We start from the raw sequence: 18,307 nt of genomic DNA on the forward strand, positions 1-18,307 counted from the left end.
TATTAAACAAAGGGTATTTGCCTTTTTCTTGACATAAGTTTTGCAAATATTTCCTGTGTTGTTTTGGTAATTTAGTGTTTATTTTTCTTAGCTCAGCAGAATGTTGTTTCTAATTCTTAATAAATTGTAGTTTCTCTTCTCTGGAATAGGAGAATGGGTCACATAAAATGAGGTTGGAAGTCTATGCATTATTGCATAGTTCTGTCTTGCCTGTCATTCTGAGTGTGAACTATAATCCTATAAGATAGGGGTCCCCAAACTTTTTACACAGGGGGCCAGTTCACTGTCCCTCAGACCATTGGAGGGCCAAACTATAAAAAAAAACTATGAACAAATCCCTATGCACACTGCACATATTTTAAAGTAAAAAAACAAAACGGGAACAAATACAATATTTAAAATAAAGAACAAGTAAATTTAAATCAACAAACTGACCAATATTTCAATGGGAACTATGCTCCTCTCACTGACCACCAATGAAAGAGGTGCCCCTTCTGGAAGTGCGGTGGGGGCCGGATAAACGGCCTCAGGGGGCCGCATGAGGCCCGCAGGCCGTAGTTTGGGGACCCCTGCTATAAGATGTTCCCCATTTCTGCAGTTTCTTTCCCATAAAACATGTTGGTCCATGCAGTCTCTCTGCCTTGCATAGGATTGGCAGAAATCCAGATATACTCATGTTTTTGATGTATATGTCATTGCAAAAAAAGAGCTTGTGTGGATCAGTAAAACTGTTGGAAAGTTCTTTGAACTGTTTTTCTACAGTATGAAATAGCAAAGTTATAGGTACCTTATATGAGTTTGAACTGTGCATACTTTCTTTTTTCTTTTTTTCCAAGTGAGAGGAAGGGAGATAGACAAATTCCTATCTGTACCCCAACCGGGGTCCACCCAGAAGTGCCCCTTTGGGGCCGTTACTCTGCCCATCTTGGGCCAATGCTCATAACCTCACTATTTTTAGCACCTGAGGTGGAGGCTCCACAGAGCCATCCTCAGTCCCTGGGGCTGATGCATTTGAATCAATCAAGCCATAGCTGCAGGGAGAGAGAGAGAGAGAAGGGGGAAGGGGAGGGATGGAGAAGCAGATAGTCGCTTCTCCTGTGTGCTCTGACCAGGAAATGAACTCAGGACTTCCATATGCCAGGCCAACTCTCTACCACTGAGTCAACCAGCTCAGGCCTATGTGTACTTTTAATTCCATAAATTACTAGATTTTGACATGCAAATTAATTTTAAAATAATTTATTTTTTCATTTAAAAACAGCTTACATCTATAAAGATGTAAGCAATAGCATGTCAGAATAACTAGCAAGATTCTAGTCTTGATATTATATTTTCCTAATTATAACACACACAAGTAACAAAGGCTTTGAAGAAGTCTGCTTCATATAATGAAGTGTAAGCAACTGGTGAAACAATGAATTGCTACTCTAATTAAGGGAAAAAAATTCACATATGAAATAATTGCATTCAATTAAAAATGATATCTGTGCTAGGTTATATAGAACTGAGTATACTTTTCAACTGGTTACTATAAATTATTATGTGCTAGACATATTTTTTTCTTTATTTTTTATAATGAATTAGGAGTTGATTAGTACTTTTATCTTATAAATAAAAACACTGAGTTTCGGTAAGGTTAAGCAATTTGCCTCAGGTCACACAGCTTAGTAAGTGCCAGAGGTTGGATTGCAAAGCAAGTCTTTGGCTTCAATCTACCACTTAGTACTGCCTCCTGAGAACAGTTCAGAGAAACAAGGCAGATGTGAGCCAGAAATATCAGAGAGGGCATCCAGCAAAAACAAAACCTGGGCTTTCAAGAAAGAGTAGGATTTTAAGAAGTGAAGTTGTATAAGGGAGTATAGTGGATGGAGAAAACAGTGTGAGAGGAATCGTGGAGGTCAGACTGAACATGGTGTAGAAAGGAAAGACATCCTTGTGACCGAGACTCCATGCATAGGGGACTGTGTGGGTAACACACAGCCAATGACAGAGGCCCTGAATCTCAGAAGAAGTGTGGACTCGATCCAGCACAGGATGGGTGATCTGGAGCCATGGAATATTACCAGTCAGATTAACAAGATTAAAAAGTACTGATTTGGGAAAATGGTCTGGCTGGATTATGGAGAGCTGTCCAGAGGGAAAGCACCTAACCACAAAGAAGGTTAGTATGTGTATATTAGTACGATTCAAGTAGGATGGACAGGAGGTGTGGACTCGTGGATTGCTGTCACTAGAAAGTCACTTGAGAACATTTTGAAGATGAGAAATATGAAATAAAGTGAGTCACATTGCTTTGGCATGTTCCAAATAGTATTCTCATGCTGAAATAACAAAGCTTAATTGAAATTTGGATATTCGTCTCAATTTTCATTGTTTGTCCAAAGAGAGGAGAGAAACAAAGGGGGACTGAAGAAAGTGATTGTTGATGATTACTATCAGCATCAAAGCCATTTTTGTTTTGTTTTGTTCTTTCTTCTTTTTTCCAAGTGAGAGTAGGGAAGATACAGAGACAGACTCCCACATACGCCCTGACCAGGATCCACGCAGTGACATCTGTCTGGGGCCGATGCTCTGCCCATTTTGGACCATGCTCACAACTGAGCTATTTTTAGCACCTGAGGTGGAGGCTCCATGGAGACATCCTCAATGCCCAGGGCCCATGCACTTGAATCAATTGAGCTGCAGGAGGAGAAGAGAGAGAGAGAAGGGGGGACGGAGAGGGGTGGAGAAGCAAATGGTCTCTTCTCCTGTGTGCCTGGACCAGGAATTGAACCTGGGATATCCATACCAGACCCATGCTCTACCACTGGGCCACCTGGCCAGGGAAAACCCATGTTTATTTCAACTGAATGTTGCTTGGGTATATTTCAAGCAAATCCCTTTGTCCAGAGGTTTAGATGTTTCAGGAGCTGCAGCATCATTTTCAGCTTTGCTCTTAACACTGTGTTGTCATCATCCTTAGGCTGTCTTCCCTCATGGTAGAGAAATGGCAGGCTCAACTCTCTTTCACATCCAGGGGACAGGAGAAGATAACTATTCTGTCAGCCACCATGTGAAAGTCCTGTGATTGGACCAGTTTAAGTTCATGTCAAGGATGGACTCACATGAATGGGTTTAGGCCACTCAAGAGAAGTGGGAATCATTCTTAATCAAATGGTGTGACTGAGGAATTTATGATCCTGGTAGGAAGACCTGCTGGGGGTATTGATGCTGGAAGGTGACCAAAATCTATCATTCTCTGGCTTTAACTTTGTTACTATTCTGAAATATGAATGGTATGACTGTTGATGCATCTTTTTTTCCTCCCTCGACACCTAACAAAGAACACACAGTAGGCCCTGGATGATTTGCTCAATGTTAGAGCATTGGCCCGGCATGTAGAATTCCTGGGCTTGATTTTTGATCAGCCACCCATTTGCTTCCCCACCTCTCCCCCTCTCACTTCTCTCTCTCTTTCTCTCTTTCCCTCCTGCCGCCATGGCTTAATTGGAGTGAGTTGGCCCTAGGCACTGAGGATGGCTCTATGTCCTCTGCCTAGGTGCTAAGAAGAGCTCAGTTGCTGAGCAACAGAGCAATGCCCCAGATGAGCAGAGCATTGCTTCCCTAGTGGGCTTGCTGAGTGGATCCCTGTTGGGGCACATGCAGGAGTCTGTTTCTGCCTACCCTCCTCTCACTTAATAATAATAATAGAAAAGAACACATGCTAGGTAGATATAGATGTTATTGATTTTCTTTTTGAGGGGGAGGTTAGTTAGTGCATGAATGAATGACATTTATTGAGAGAAGATTTTCAGATCAAAATAGCAAGGAAAGTTTACATTCAGAACTGTACACAAACACACATAAGAAGTGTCAATGTAGCTAAATTTCTTTTGGAGTAAAGGTGGGGGAGGTCATATTTCAGAAAAAAGGTTTCTGGAGAAAATACATCTCAGTCTTATCCATACAAGTTTGAAAACCAAATCTGAAATAAATTGACATGGTATACGTAAATATAGATTTCACATGATTATATAGTTTGCAATAAAATACTTAATCTTGCCAATATTGTTTGAATATTTGTAACATACTATCTTCAAATTAGATTTTTAAACACTGGAGATTGTAAATAGATTACTTGTATAGACTTGTTTGTGATCTATCTGCAGACAATGTTAAAAAATCCAGCTTATAATAATTCTTGTATCATTTGGTGTCTATTTCTTTACACATGCCGGGCACTTAGCCCTCAAATACACTTGTCAGCCAGCCTCACTATCACTGATGCACTGCAAAGGAACCAGAGAGAAGTGAAGCAACCAGCAAAGAGAGATAGAAAATCACATAATCGTCATTTCTTTGTTGCTGGATTAAGATCAAGACTTTTAGCAATTTTGATGATTATAACAATGGTAATGATATTGCAATATATAAATGTATCAAATCAACTTGTACATCCTAAATTTATATTATTGTAGGTCAAATGTGTTTAAATAAATAAATGAATGAAGAAGGTAAAGGAGCAGGATTGAAACCAAAGGAAATGTCCAAAAAAATGCTTTTCCATGATGTTACTTGTCTTAGGTTGGGTTCTTAGAAGCAGCCCCTCAAGACAAGGATTTGTGTATAAATAATTAGTTAAGGAAATGCTAGGAGAAGACTCTAGGGCAGTGGTCCCGAACCTTTTTTGGGCCATGGACCGGTTTAATGTCAGAAAATATTTTCACAGACCGGCCTTTAGGGTGGGACAGATAAATGTGCCACGTGACCGAGACAAGCGTCAAGAGTGAGTCTTCGACGGATGTAACAGAGGGAATCTGGTCATTTTTTAAAAAATAAAACATTGTTCAGACTTAAATATAAATAAAACAGAGCCCTGGCCGGTTGGCTCAGCGGTAGAGCCTCGGCCTAGCGTGCGGGGGACCCGGGTTCAATTCCCGGCCAGGGCACACAGGAGAAGCGCCCATTTGCTTCTCCACCCCCCACCTCCTCCTTCCTCTCTGTCTCTCTCTTCCCCTCCCCCAGTGAGGCTCCATTGGAGCAAAGATGGCCCAGGCGCTGGGGATGGCTCCTTGGCCTCTGCCCCAGGCTCTAGAGTAGCTCTGGTCGCGGCAGAGCGATGCCCCAGAGGGGCAGAGCATCGCCCCCTGGTGGGCAGAGTGGAGCCCCTGGTGGGCATGCCGGGTGGATCCCGGTCAGGCGCATGCGGGAGTCTGTCTGACTGTCTCTCCCCGTTTCCAGCTTCAGAAAGAAAAATAAATAAATAAATAAATAAATAAATAAATAAATAAATAAATAAAATAAAACAGAAATAATGTAAGTTATTTATTCTTTCTCTGCGGACCGGTACCAAATGGCCCACGGACTGGTACTGGTCTGTGGCCCGGGGGTTGGGGACCACTGCTCTAGGAGGAGGAGAAGGCTTGGGAAGGAGTGGAGCAATGGTGTGCTGGCGTTGTGGTTCCAGCTTCAGTCTAATCCCATGGTCCCTGCCTGCTCAGGCTGCTAAAACTGAATAGCACAGACTGGGTGGTTTATAAACAATAGTCCTGGAGACTGGAAAGTCTAAGATCAAGGCCTCTGGTGTCATTGATGGTGTCTTCACACTGGGTCCTTACATGGTAAAAAGAGTAAAGGAAGCTCTCTGGGGTCTCTTTTACAAGGATACTGTAAATCCCCCTGTTTATGAGGGATCTGCCCTCATGACTTCCCAAAGGTCTCATTCTCTAATACCATCACCTCGAGGGTTAGGGTTTCAACATAAAATCTTTTGGAAGGAGACAAATATTCAGTCCGTAATTCCCATGGAGAACATAAAATGTATTTAGAATTTGTCTCCTCTGACACAAGATTGCTGGATATTTGTGCTGTTAACTTTTCCTCTTTTCCAAAAGTATATACATTTTTCTGATGCTTCTTGCTCTCTACAAAGTGAGCCCGAGATGGAGTTTCTGAGGAAAGTCACAGGTGCAAGTGATTAGAAATAAGGCAGCCATGTGTGTGGGTGATGGATACACAGAAAAGGTTAAAAGGACCTGAAATGATCTTGGTGGAGCACTGAACTGTCCCACCTACAACCCTGTCAATAAGTATACGAGTGTGTCAGTGTGGTGCTTAGGGGCACACTGACTCCTGATCCAGTGCCACCAGAGGTCAGAATCTGGGCTCACATACCGGGGCAAGTTTCTTAACTTACGTGTGTTTTACTTTTTACATCTATAAAATATATGATAAATCTACTATAAGTTCATCAGGTTGTTGTTTGGATTAAAGTCTATATAGAGACCAGAGCATCAGAGACTGATGGAGTGAAAGCTAGTGTTCTGTGATTTGCTTGAGGTCACATCCCACATCTAGTTAGTTACAGAGGTAAGAAGTGAACCTGGTCTCCTGGCTGCCAGCTGTTTCCGCTACCCCTTCTGGCCTTCTAGGCATTAATCCAAAATTTCTTAAGAGTAGCTAGGTGATCTCTAGTTTATTGAATATCTCATTAACTGAAAAGTAATATATAAGTTAATATAGCCCCAGAAGCTACTTTAGAGTTCATTAATAATCTATTAAAAATTCAAAGGAAATATATACACTAAGCCTATTATGTTATGAAGTTTCTTAAACGTAATTTTTTGTTTTGTTTTTATATTCTTGACATGTTTGGCAAAGGAAACTAATTCATATTTTGAAATAAATGAATGTAAATTATAATGTTTTTACCTCCCTCAAAGGTTCTTGCATATTCATCAAGAAAACAGCCTTAGTACTAAGTGCTTTTGTGGAATTTCTGGCGTCAGTAAACAAGGGAGAGAGACATTTGTGTTATGGGGGTGATTTCCCCCATATTGCTTTTCAAGGGCATTTATTGAAGTAACTTTATTATTAACTTACCAAGATCCAGTTAAGATGAAAGAGTAAAACAAAAGCAAAGTAGTTTTATAAGGCAAGTTTCCTAAGAGAAAAAAAAGGGTAATTTCAGATGGCACATACATAAATGCATATACATCTTAATGAATTGATCATATTCAGTTACTGGTGTTTGGTTATTAATGAGGACTCTTGGTTACAAGTAACAGAAACCCAACCTGAACTAACTTAGGAGATAGAAAGGAATATATTGATCATGAAGTAAGTGGAAAAGTTGAATGAATAAGCCACAGACTTCCAGAAACAACTTGTTCAGTATTCAAACCCTGCCAGGACTGTCTTGTCTCATCTTCGGAATTTTTCTGTGAGCTGACTTGTATCTCACTACACACTCTCCCTTCCTCCCTTCCCTTCCCTTCCCTTCCCTTCCCTTCCCTTCCCTTCCCTTCCCTTCCCTTCCCTTCCCTTCCCTTCCCTTCCCTTCCCTTCCCTTCCCTTCCCTTCCCTCCCTCCCTTCCCTTCTCTCCCTCCCTCCCTCCCTCCCTCCCTCCTTCCTTCCTTCCTTCCTTCCTTCCTTCCTTCCTTCCTTCCTTCCTTCCTTCCTTCCTTCCTTCCTGGCAAGAGACAGAGAGAGCCAGAGAGAGAGAGATAGGAAGGGAGAGAGATAAACATCAACTCTGTAGTTGTGGCACTTTAGTTGTTCATTTATTGCTTTCTATATATACCTTAACTGGGGGACTCCAGCTGAGCCAGTGACCCCTTACTTAAGCCACTGACCTTGAGATTCAAGCCAGTGACCTTTGGGCTCAAGCTGGTGAGCCTGTGCTCAAGCCGACAACCTCGGGGTTTCGAACCTGAGACTTCAGCATCCCAGGTTGACGCTCTATCCACTGTACCACTACCGGTCTGAACTTGACCTTTTTCAGAGTGGACTACCTGTGAGACAGTCATTCCCTTACTCAGTTTGATTGCCTCTTACAAATTGGATACCCCTGCCCTGCCTTAATCACATGAACATATCAGCATGATTGTATAATCATCTATCTACACTGCTAGTTCGGGCTGAAATGTCCTCAGAAGCAGCATCTTTTTATGATGCATCTGCTCTTTGGATAACCTTTGTCAGAGATGGTTTGCTGGCTTTCACATTAGGATAACAACATGTGCCTGGGGTGAATGTAGAAAGCAAGGTGCCAAGAACAAGAACAGGCAGGAAGAAAAGTGATGGGAATTTACCAAGTTTCCAGCTCATTATAGAGTCTACCCATCACCTCTCTCCTTCTGTGTTCATTTTAATTTATTGAATTGCAAGTTGTTTGTGGAGAGCTATGCTCCACTCATGTTTCAACAAGCAACGTCTTAAATGGGGAGACTTGGAAGAGTTATTGTTCATAAGGCCTCTAATAGCCTCCTGTTTTTCTCACACTGAGCTCAGTGTACCTTAGACAAGTCAAGAAGAGCCACTTCTCCCCTTTTCTTACCCCACAAAATAATAACTAAAGCAAGATATACGTATATTTAACTGTGGATAATGAATCCTATTTAACCTCAGTCATATAAAGGGGAGTGGGTATATGTGTGGTAAGTTCAAGTCACAAACAGAGGGACAGTTATGACCTCAGTCTACATCTACACATCTGCAAAGTGTTAGCTTATGATAAAAAACAAATTGAGAGTGGTGGATATATTAGCTTTGTACAGCCTCATAAGAAGTAACCACAAGCTGGGTAATTTGAAATAGCAGAAGTTTACTCTCACAGCTCTGGAGGCCCGAGTTCTGACTCAAGGCATCAGCAAGGTGGGACAGTGGGTTTTTGATATAATGCAGGGTAGGTCAGTGGAATTGAGAAAATTAAGAAATTAGAAGGCAATGAATTTGAATTTGATGGCTCAGCCTTACTGATGATGGCTTCAGAGAAAGGGAAGTGTGTACTCATTTTCATTGTGTTATTAAGCAGTTTGTGCATTGCAGGGACTGTGCTAGACACATTCGACCTGATAAAGAGAGTAAGAGAAGATATCGGATCACAGGGAACAGTGTAAATACTTGGGGCTTCTCACTTTTTGGGCTCAGTTTTGTGGTCAACGCTGATTTCCACCTTGGTCTTGGCTGCACTTGGCAGCTCTTTTTTTTCTCCTCTTTTCATCTGTGTTTTGGTCCCTGGGCCGTTGCTTTGCTACGCACTGTGGTTAATTGATAACCTCTGTGCCAAGCCATCCTTGCCTGATTTCTACTGCATTTGACGGTGGGTCTGTAAATCCCACTTGTGCAATGAAGAACACAGTGATCAATAACACGGGTTACTGTGTCATCGGGTGACTGTGTCATTGCCACCCACCTCCATATGCACTGCTTTATATCCCTTTATATTTATTGCTTCTGCAATCATAACAGCCAGCCTCAAACAAAATTTAAATGTTCATTTCAGTCTCAGAAATACCAATTTATCTATATTTATATACTTTATTTTGCCCTGCTCTCTTTGACAATTTCTGTCTAAGCTGAGTATTTTTTTAATTAAGGCAACCCTTGGCGTTCCCATTTGTTTGGGATAACAATGTGATATCTGTGAAGTGATGGGCCACCCTCTTCAAGTGCTGCTCTTCAGAGCACCAATTCAATACAAACTTACTTGTCTCAGAAATATTTTTCATACCAAAATGTATATAACTGCACCATGGGTTCAAACACGGCGCACAAAGAAAAGTCGTTTCACCAGGGACAGTTACCGAATAGACAGAAAGAGTGGTGTTAATGCTCGCATTCAGCCAACGAGGAGGATGTGTCGTGCAGCATGGGGTGCCACCCTCTCCTTTCTTGGGCAGTGCTCTCAGATCTCTGCCTCAGTGTTACTTGGAGTAAAGAAGGTTATCACAACAGGGTATGAAACACAAGTGCTGCAACTGCTTCAGATGTTGGTGGAACTGGTTGAGGAGGCAGAAGGTAATGGGCAGCTGTCATTTGGGGATTGGTGGCAATGCACTGGCATCCCTAGGCTCTGTAAGCATGGCAGGAAGATTTGTGGGAAATTCTGTCCCATGGAGGGCACTGTGAGCCGATGGCCCTGACTCACACTGGTCAGGTGCTCCCATTCCCTGGAAGTTGTACCGTGCAATTAATTAAATGGTTTCTCACTTAATAATTCCACATGATCATCTTAAAATTCCTTCTCCAAAAATTCTCCCATTTGGGGGGAATTTGATATCCCATATTTTCTTTCCCATATCAATGGTCCCCTTAATTCAGGAGTTATTCTTGCATATAATTCTAAGACCTTTCTCTTAGTTTGTCCTTGTCACCTCTCTCATGCATTCTGTTTTGCCAAGGAATTGCTGCTTCCAGGTCTTCTTGCCTTTTCCTAGGATCAGTGCTGAGATTTGCATTCAGAACATGCCCTAGCTGTCTTATGAATGTATGTTTCTCTTAGGAAATCCTCATTGTCTAGCCTCTACCCTCCGTTTCTAATCTGGAGGCCAGATTACAATTTAATTTTCCTCAAAGCCCTCATCAGGTTCTAAGAAGAGACTTTGTTATTGGCTCTCCTTATGAAAGAACACATTGAAAGACCGTGGGTCTGTTTCCTATCCTTAAGGGTCAAGGGGTGCTTGGACTGGGGTGGCCAGAATGGCAGGCCACCCTACTCCCCCCAAGCCATAGGGCTCCCAGTCTGGCATCGCTCCTCTGCTGGCAGGGTTGTGTGGTCGTTCTTGGCAGTGGCTCCCAAAGCACCAGCTGGCGTTGATGAGGTGTCTCACCCTCCTTATTGACACCTATCGGCAATGTGACTCACTGAAACCTTTCATCCTCCCTCTTATTTGGCAGCATCTTCCAAGGTCCTTGGTGCATCTCCAACATGTTTTCCTGCAATAAGGCATTGCAGTTAGGAATACTGACTTCGGAGTGAGATCAGCCTGGTTATAAATCCCCATCTAACACTTCCTAGCTATGGTACTTTGGACTTGTTGCCTAATCCTCTGGGTCTCAGTCTTCCCATGGTAAAATGGACTAACATTTACTCTGTAGATTTGTTGTAAGTATTAAATGAAGTACTAGTCGAATGACGAATAAAGTGGCTAGCAAATAGCGGTGCTGAAAAAAAGAAGTTACTATTATTATTCCTAGAAGTCATCGGTAACATGGAAGCTTGGTGTTGGTTTCAGCACTTCCTACATTTAAAAGAAAAAGCATTTATTTTTATTTTTTAAAATTTATTGATTGATTTTTAGACAGAGGAAGGGGGATAAAGACCTAGAGATAGAAACATCTACCTGTTCCGGTATGAGCCCTGACCAGAAATCGTACCCAAACCTTCACGTTTTAAGACAACATTCTAACCAACCAAGCTATCCAGCTAGGGCAAAAGCATTATTAGTGCGTAAAAGCTTTTTTGAAGAAGTTCATTTGAAGCATCTTAATAGCAGACACTATGCAGCCTCCCGTCTGCGCATGCACACCCTTAGCTCACTCTTCCTGTATCTCAGTGAAGGCCACTGGTGCCTGTAGCTGCCTTGGCAACAGCTAACCCTCTAACAACTCCTTTCCAGGATTTGCCTTATGGAGTTCGGTACAACCTGTAGGTCGCTCCTGAACTTAACACGACACTTAGCAAAAATCTCCCCCGTGCCTAAATATTTTACTGGGGATATATTAGCAGTGTCCTGTTCCCCTTGGAGTACTCAGGTGCCCAAATACATCAAGTCTCACAAGAAAACTCAAACTAGATGTGGAACCCAAAATCTAGTAGAAAGCCTAGGTTACCCTTTTGTGTAATCATTGTATATTATGCAACCATGGTTGAATAATAACTATCATTTCCAAACAAAATAGAAAACAGTTTCTGCCTTCAGGGCACACGATGTGTTAGAGACAAGGCAAGTGCAGACAGAGCCATGTGCAATGTCATTTCTGTGTATCTGATGTTAAAAATGTACATACGGTAAGTAAGGCGTGACTCACTGTGCAACACAAAATAAAGCTGGATTAAAGGCTCAAATCCTGGCTGCTTAGTCAGAGCTCTACCTACTATGTGCTATATCTTTCTTCGGCTGCTTAGATCTTTCTTTCTTTCTTTCTTTCTTTCTTTCTTTCTTTCTTTCTTTCTTTCTTTCTTTCTTTCTTTCTTTTTTTTTTCAGAGACAGAGAGAGAGAGTCAGAGAGAGGGACAGACAGACAGGAATGGAGAGAGATGAGAAGTATCAATCATCAGTTTTTCGTTGCGACACCTTAGTTGTTCATTGATTTCTTTCTCATATGTGCTTGACTGTGGGCCTTCAGCAGAGGGGAGTAACCCCTTGCTTGAGCCAGTGACCTTGGGCTCAAGTCGGTGAGCCTTGCTCAAACCAGATGAGCCCATGATCAAGCTGGTGACCTCAGGGTCTCGAACCTGGGTCCTCCGCATCCCAGTCTGATGCTCTATCCACTGCGCCACTGTCTGGTCAGGCTCTTTCTTTTTTTTTTTTTTTTTTAAGCAAAACTATATAGAAAAACAAAATGGAAATACCTTAGGAGAAAAGATCTGAAAACACGTTGGAAGCAGAGAACAAAGAACTATTTTTAAGTACGTAGCCTGCATTTGAAAATGCAGAAATATGGATGAGCTCTAAGACAGCTCAACTTTTGGAAGTTTAGAGACACACCAGGGCCCCTTTGTCGGATAAATGGAAACGTTGAAGAACCATGAAACTGATGCCACCACCAATAACCCAGTGAGGCCAAGTGCAGGACTCATGCATTTGCTCTGGACAGAAGGCCCTTTGGGATGTGAGGGTGTGCCTAGCGCCTTCTGAGCTCCTGGACTGAAGTGGGGGAGTGTTGTGGAGGGAACTCATGGAAGGGCCAATGGAAGGAGCATGCTTACTGGGCCGAGCTTTCACTCTGAGGACTAACTCCACTGGTTCTTCCATTTTCACTGGTTTCTGCTTCCCCTCTCCTAATCTGAGGGGTGTCACAGGAGCACATCGCTACAATGTTTTCTTTTTTCTTTCCCAAATTCTTATAGTAAAATTCTTCATGGAATTTGTTTTTAAATCCTAAAATAAAAATATCCATTTTTGAGTCCTAGTTTGTGCCCAGCTAGCTCTATGCTCTGCATCAGAAAGATAGACCCCTAGATGGATGATAGATGAATGAGACATCATCTGTCACCTCCAGTAGGAATTAGTAAAGGTAACATTTTGAGGTGAAACAGAGGGAGTTTATGCCTGTAGAGACCTGATTTTTTTTCTATTTGAGAAAAAGAAAAGAGGCCTGGCCTGTGGTGGCACAGCGGATAAAGCTTTGTCGTGAAATGCCGAGGTTGAAGGTTCAAAACCCTGGGCTTCCCTGGTCAAGGCACATACAACAAGCAAGCAATGAACAACTAAAATGAAGCAACTCTGAGTCGATACTTCCCATTCCATGCTCCCCTTTCTCTTATGTCTCTGTAAAATCAATAAATAAAGTGTTTAAACAGAAAAGAAAAGAGGAAAGGGAAGCAAGGGACCAATAAAGACTGGAAGAGGGCAAGTGTTTTGAAACACAGGATGCAGAACGGTAAAGGAAACAGAAGCAAGTTGAAAATAAACAACAGATTAGTAGAGTGCTTGATTCTTGGAGTAAAGTTATCTTTTCTTTGTTGTTGCCATGGTCATTGTCTTCACAACAAATTATACTTGAGCCACATAACCTTTACAGGATTGAGAAACTCCGATAATCTTTGAAAAACTGTTCGTCATTGATGCTGTTTCCTGCTTACTGTGTGGGGTGGTCGGGTGATTGAACTGACGGCGTCCTCCCTCTGCTTTGTGTTGGTCAGGTTGACCCAGTGATACAGAGAGGCCACGAGAGTCTGGTCCATCACATCCTGCTCTATCAGTGCAGCAGCAACTTTAATGACAGCGTCCTGGACTACGGCCACGAGTGCTACCACCCTAACATGCCCGACGCGTTCCTCACCTGTGAGACTGTTATTTTTGCCTGGGCCATTGGTGGAGAGGTGAGGCGAATGATTACTGAGATGTAGCACACGGTTAATTGATCATGCTTTCCCCCCCATGATTCTCATTCTTCTAGAGTTCTATACACTACCTTGGATAGGAGGGTGGCTTTTTTTCCCCAAAGAAAATCATTCTTTTCTTAAGCCATTTTATTTTATCAACTGTAGATGAATGGCTTTCCAATATGTTGAAATCTCTTTGAGAATGGTTGGTTTTTTAGTGTAATAGCGCTGTCAGGGCCTTTCCTAGGACACTGTCTCATGAAATTCTCCTCATTTAGGGCTTTTCCTACCCACCTCATGTTGGATTATCCCTCGGCACTCCGTTAGATGCTCGCTATGTGCTCCTGGAAGTTCATTATGACAATCCCACCTACGAGGAAGGTGAGTTTACTCTTCATGTATTCTACCTATGACTTTAAAAAGGTTTGTAATGTCTGTCTTAAGTTGAAATAAAATGGCGTTCGATGTTAGAAAGAATTAACTTATGCATTTGTGATCTAAATTAGAATACTTTTAGAGTAGAAGAGAGTACTATTAATAATAACATTGGAACAAGAGTCATTACCAGCAACAAACAAGGCAAATGGTCCTTGTCAGTCACTAATCTTAAAAAAATAACAACTTGCAAACTACTTACCAGAAAGTAGAAGAATAGACTCCCCCTTTTGTTATCTAAATTAACCCCAAATACAAGGTGCTTATGAAATATCTTTTAACTACCCATGAAAACTACCATTTGTCATACTAGAAAATATTAAGCATTTTGTTGTATGATCAGAAAATCATAAATATACTAAAAATTTTTTATACAGAAGCACTGTGTGATATATTGAAATTAAGAGGGGTGTTTACATTAGATTTCTGAATTTATCTATGCAGTATTCCAAAACCAAAAAATTAAAAAGATTCAAATATGAAATTATGAGCAGAAGCAACTTAAAATTATCATTTTATATATATTGATTCATGCAATTATTTAGCAAAAACTGAACACCAACTATGTTCTGGGTTTATGCTTAAAAATATAATGTTTGTGAAAAAAAGACACCATTTTCACTCTTGTGGACATTATAGTATAGTGGGAAAGAGAAACAATAAAATCATCACACTAATTAATATAAAATGATGTATATCTAATTGATCCAAAAGGTGAATTTGGTATTCATAAATTGGTAAGTCGCCACTACAAAAAGGAGTCAACTAATTTCATAATTAGTGGAACAGATTTTTGAAACTTGGGATTTCTACTTTCCTTCCTTGTAAGTATGTCCATAGCAAGGAATGTGTCTTATCCATCTTTCATTGCACAATGCCTATTGTAGTGCTTTTCACATAATAAAGTCTTAATTAGTGTTGATCGAACAACTGTTAAATCATTCAAAAAATGGTGACAAACCATAAAGAAAGTTAGTCACTCACAGTTTTCTACATCAGCAGATGGTTTGTCGACTAAGCGGTTTTCACCTCTGTGAAAATGTTACTAAACATCATCTGAAAACAATATAATAATTTTGTTGAATTCTACATTCTAATGAAGGACTTTCAGATTTCATTCTGTCTTCCTGTTAGATAATTGTGAAATACATCAGCCAGACAACACAAACATTTCTTCTGTGGTATACAGACAATATGGCCATTGGCCTTTTAATTCCTCTGTGTGAGTCTGAATGTTGTCTTCCATTAATCTTTGCTTGTATTCTTTTTTCCTTGTGAGATTTTAGGGAAACGTAATGAACTACTTCAACTGAATCTAGGGATTTTTTTTTTAAAGAATGCAAACTCACTTCTAATCATATGCTCTTGTTCCAGGCTTAATAGATAATTCTGGACTGAGGTTATTTCACACAACAGATATAAGGAAATACGATGCCGGGGTGATTGAGGCGGGCCTCTGGGTGAGCCTCTTCCACACCATCCCTCCAGGCATGCCCGAGTTCCAGTCCGAGGGCCACTGCACTCTGGAATGCCTAGAAGAGGTATGCTGAGTCTCAAGCTCTGTGTGGCTATCGACAGGTTAACCAACACTCTTAGAAAACTGTGTTTGGAAAATTCCATGTTTGATCATTGTTCATGTTTTTTCTTTTTGTTGTCACACTGTAAGAGCCTTATGTATAATTTTAGCAAGACCTTTGATTGCTTTTTTAAATCTTGAAGGCTACAGGCCTGACCTGTGGTGGCGCAGTGGCTAAAGCGTCGACCTGGAAATGCTGAGGTCACTGGTTCGAAACCCTGGGCTTGCCTGGTCAAGGCACATATGGGAGTTGATGCTTCCAGCTCCTCCCCCCTTCTCTCTCTCTGTTTCTCTCTCTCCCTCTCTCTCTCCTCTCTGAAAATGAATAAATTAAAAAAAAAATTAAAAAATAAATAAATAAATAAAATAAATCTTAAAGGCTACAGAAGTAGAATTCTGAAGAAAAGACTGACTTTTCAGTCTGTTGTCCTTTCTAGCGCCATCTCCCTTGTTTTATATTGGACAGTTTATTTTACCTTTTAAAACTTTTCTGTAAGTAGTTTCCTTTCTCAACTTTACCATTCATCTTTGTTTTTTTTTCTTTATTCATTTTTATTTTTCTCTCCTTTTCTTCGCTTCATAGTTTTCTCCTCTTCTTTAACCAAAGAGCAATAATAACTAATGTTTCACAATGGCTGCTTCCATGTATAGTTCTTGTCTCTTGAATGAAAGTATTTCAACATGGATCGTATATATTTTATTTTTTGCAAGAAAGAAAGACAGACAGACTGGAAAGGAGAGAGATGAGAAGCTTAAACTCATAGTGGCAGCCCCTTAGTTAGTTGTTCATTGATTGCTTTCTCTTACGTGCCTTGACTAGGGGCCTCCAGCTGAGCCAGTGACCCCTTGTTCAAGCCAGCCACCTCCTGGTTTCAAACCTGAGCCCTCAGTTTCCCAGGCCTCCACTCTTTCCACAGCGCCACCACGTGGTCAGGCTGGAACATATTCTTTTTTTTTTTTTTGTATTTTTCTGAAGCTGGAAACAGGGAGAGACAGTCAGACAGACTCCCGCATGCACCAGACCGGGATCCACCCAGCACACCCACCAGGGGCGACGCTCTGCCCACCAGGGGGCGATGCTCTGCCCCTCCGGAGCATTGCTCTGCACGACCAGAGCCACTCTAGCACCTGGGGCAGAGGCCAAGAAGCCATCCCCAGCGCCCGGGCCATCTTTGCTCCAATGGAGCCTTGGCTGCGGGAGGGGAAGAGAGAGACAGAGAGGAAGGAGAGGGGGAGGGGTGGAGAAGCAGATGGGCGCTTCTCCTACGTGCCCGGCCGGGAATCGAACCCAGGACTTCTGCACGCCAGGCCAATGCTCTACCACTGAGCCAACCGGCCAGGGCCTGGAACATATTCTTTATGAATTAAAATATAGTGTGATGGTAGGCACTCCAGCCAGCTGGTGAAGTGAAAACATGCTCTTCTGAGTTAGTTAGACCATGACTCAAATTGCCATGGCATCACTTACTAGCTGTAGGGCTATGGACAAGTAATTGAATTCCTCTCTCCTGCTTAGTTTTCTTATCAGTAGATGTGGGAATAATTTCTCCTTTTAAGAGTTTTAATTTTCAGGTTAGTAATATACTGGAATATTTTGGCCTGGAGCTTTGACTACCTGTGTACCTCCTAAAAGAAGGAAAAGGAAAGCTAACATGTAGAAGTGGTCAGTAGGTCCGCAGTCAGCATACGTTCCCTGTCTTTTCTTCCAGCAATGACACTGCTAGGAATGTCATGGGAAGCCAAATTCAAGATGTTTGGGGATTCAAGCATTCATTTAAGTTGCTTTAGTTTTTCTTCTCAGTTGTTCTTCCGAGTGTCTTTTAACAAGAACTGTCTGAGTATGCACTTGGTTGGGCTAATCGAGTCTTCCACTCTCCCCACCCCCAACCCCTAGGCTCTGGAGGCTGAAAAACCGGGTGGAATCCACGTGTTTGCTGTTCTTCTCCACGCTCACCTGGCTGGCAGAGGCATCAGGCTGCGTCATTTTCGCAAAGGGGAAGAAATGGGATTAGTCGCTTATGATGACAGTTTTGACTTCAATTTCCAGGAGTTTCAGTATCTAAAGGAAGAACGAACCATCTTACCAGTATGAGTGCTTTGTTCTTTTTTACTGGATGTAAAGTTATCAGACATATATCTGCTGAGAATTAGCATGGTTTCTACTGGTACAATGAACTGCTCATGGTATTCTTATTCTTAAAGCCACCCACCACGGTGTTGCACAACCCAGACGGAATGTGTTTGATCTGTTTTTCAAAAATCAAAACTCATTTTTCTTACTATTCCCAGGGGCACTACAAGTTGTTGATTTAAAAAGAAAATAAAAATCAAGCACCGAGCACTAACATTACTCCTTTTTTATTTGACGCCTCAGTTGAAGGCTTTGGCTGCAATTATAGCAATGATAAAATCAGGGGTTTCCTGATTCCTTAAGATACTTTTTTAGAAGTTTCATTTCAGTAACCATGATTATAAGGATGAT

General features: G+C 41.6%; 1 protein-coding gene across 1 annotated transcript in view; it reads left to right on the forward strand.

The window, feature by feature from the left end:
* Positions 1–18,307, forward strand: part of MOXD1 (monooxygenase DBH like 1) — an 89,741-nt gene that overhangs the window by 52,378 nt on the left and 19,056 nt on the right. Inside the window, exons 5-8 of the mRNA XM_066373212.1 lie at positions 13,632–13,811; positions 14,093–14,195; positions 15,624–15,790; positions 17,720–17,911. Coding sequence (XP_066229309.1) covers positions 13,632–13,811; positions 14,093–14,195; positions 15,624–15,790; positions 17,720–17,911 — 642 coding nt within the window. The remainder of the gene's footprint in view (positions 1–13,631; positions 13,812–14,092; positions 14,196–15,623; positions 15,791–17,719; positions 17,912–18,307) is intronic.

This window comes from Saccopteryx leptura, chromosome 3 (genome assembly GCF_036850995.1).
Source record: "Saccopteryx leptura isolate mSacLep1 chromosome 3, mSacLep1_pri_phased_curated, whole genome shotgun sequence".
In the NCBI taxonomy this organism is placed as follows: Eukaryota; Metazoa; Chordata; class Mammalia; order Chiroptera; family Emballonuridae; genus Saccopteryx; species Saccopteryx leptura.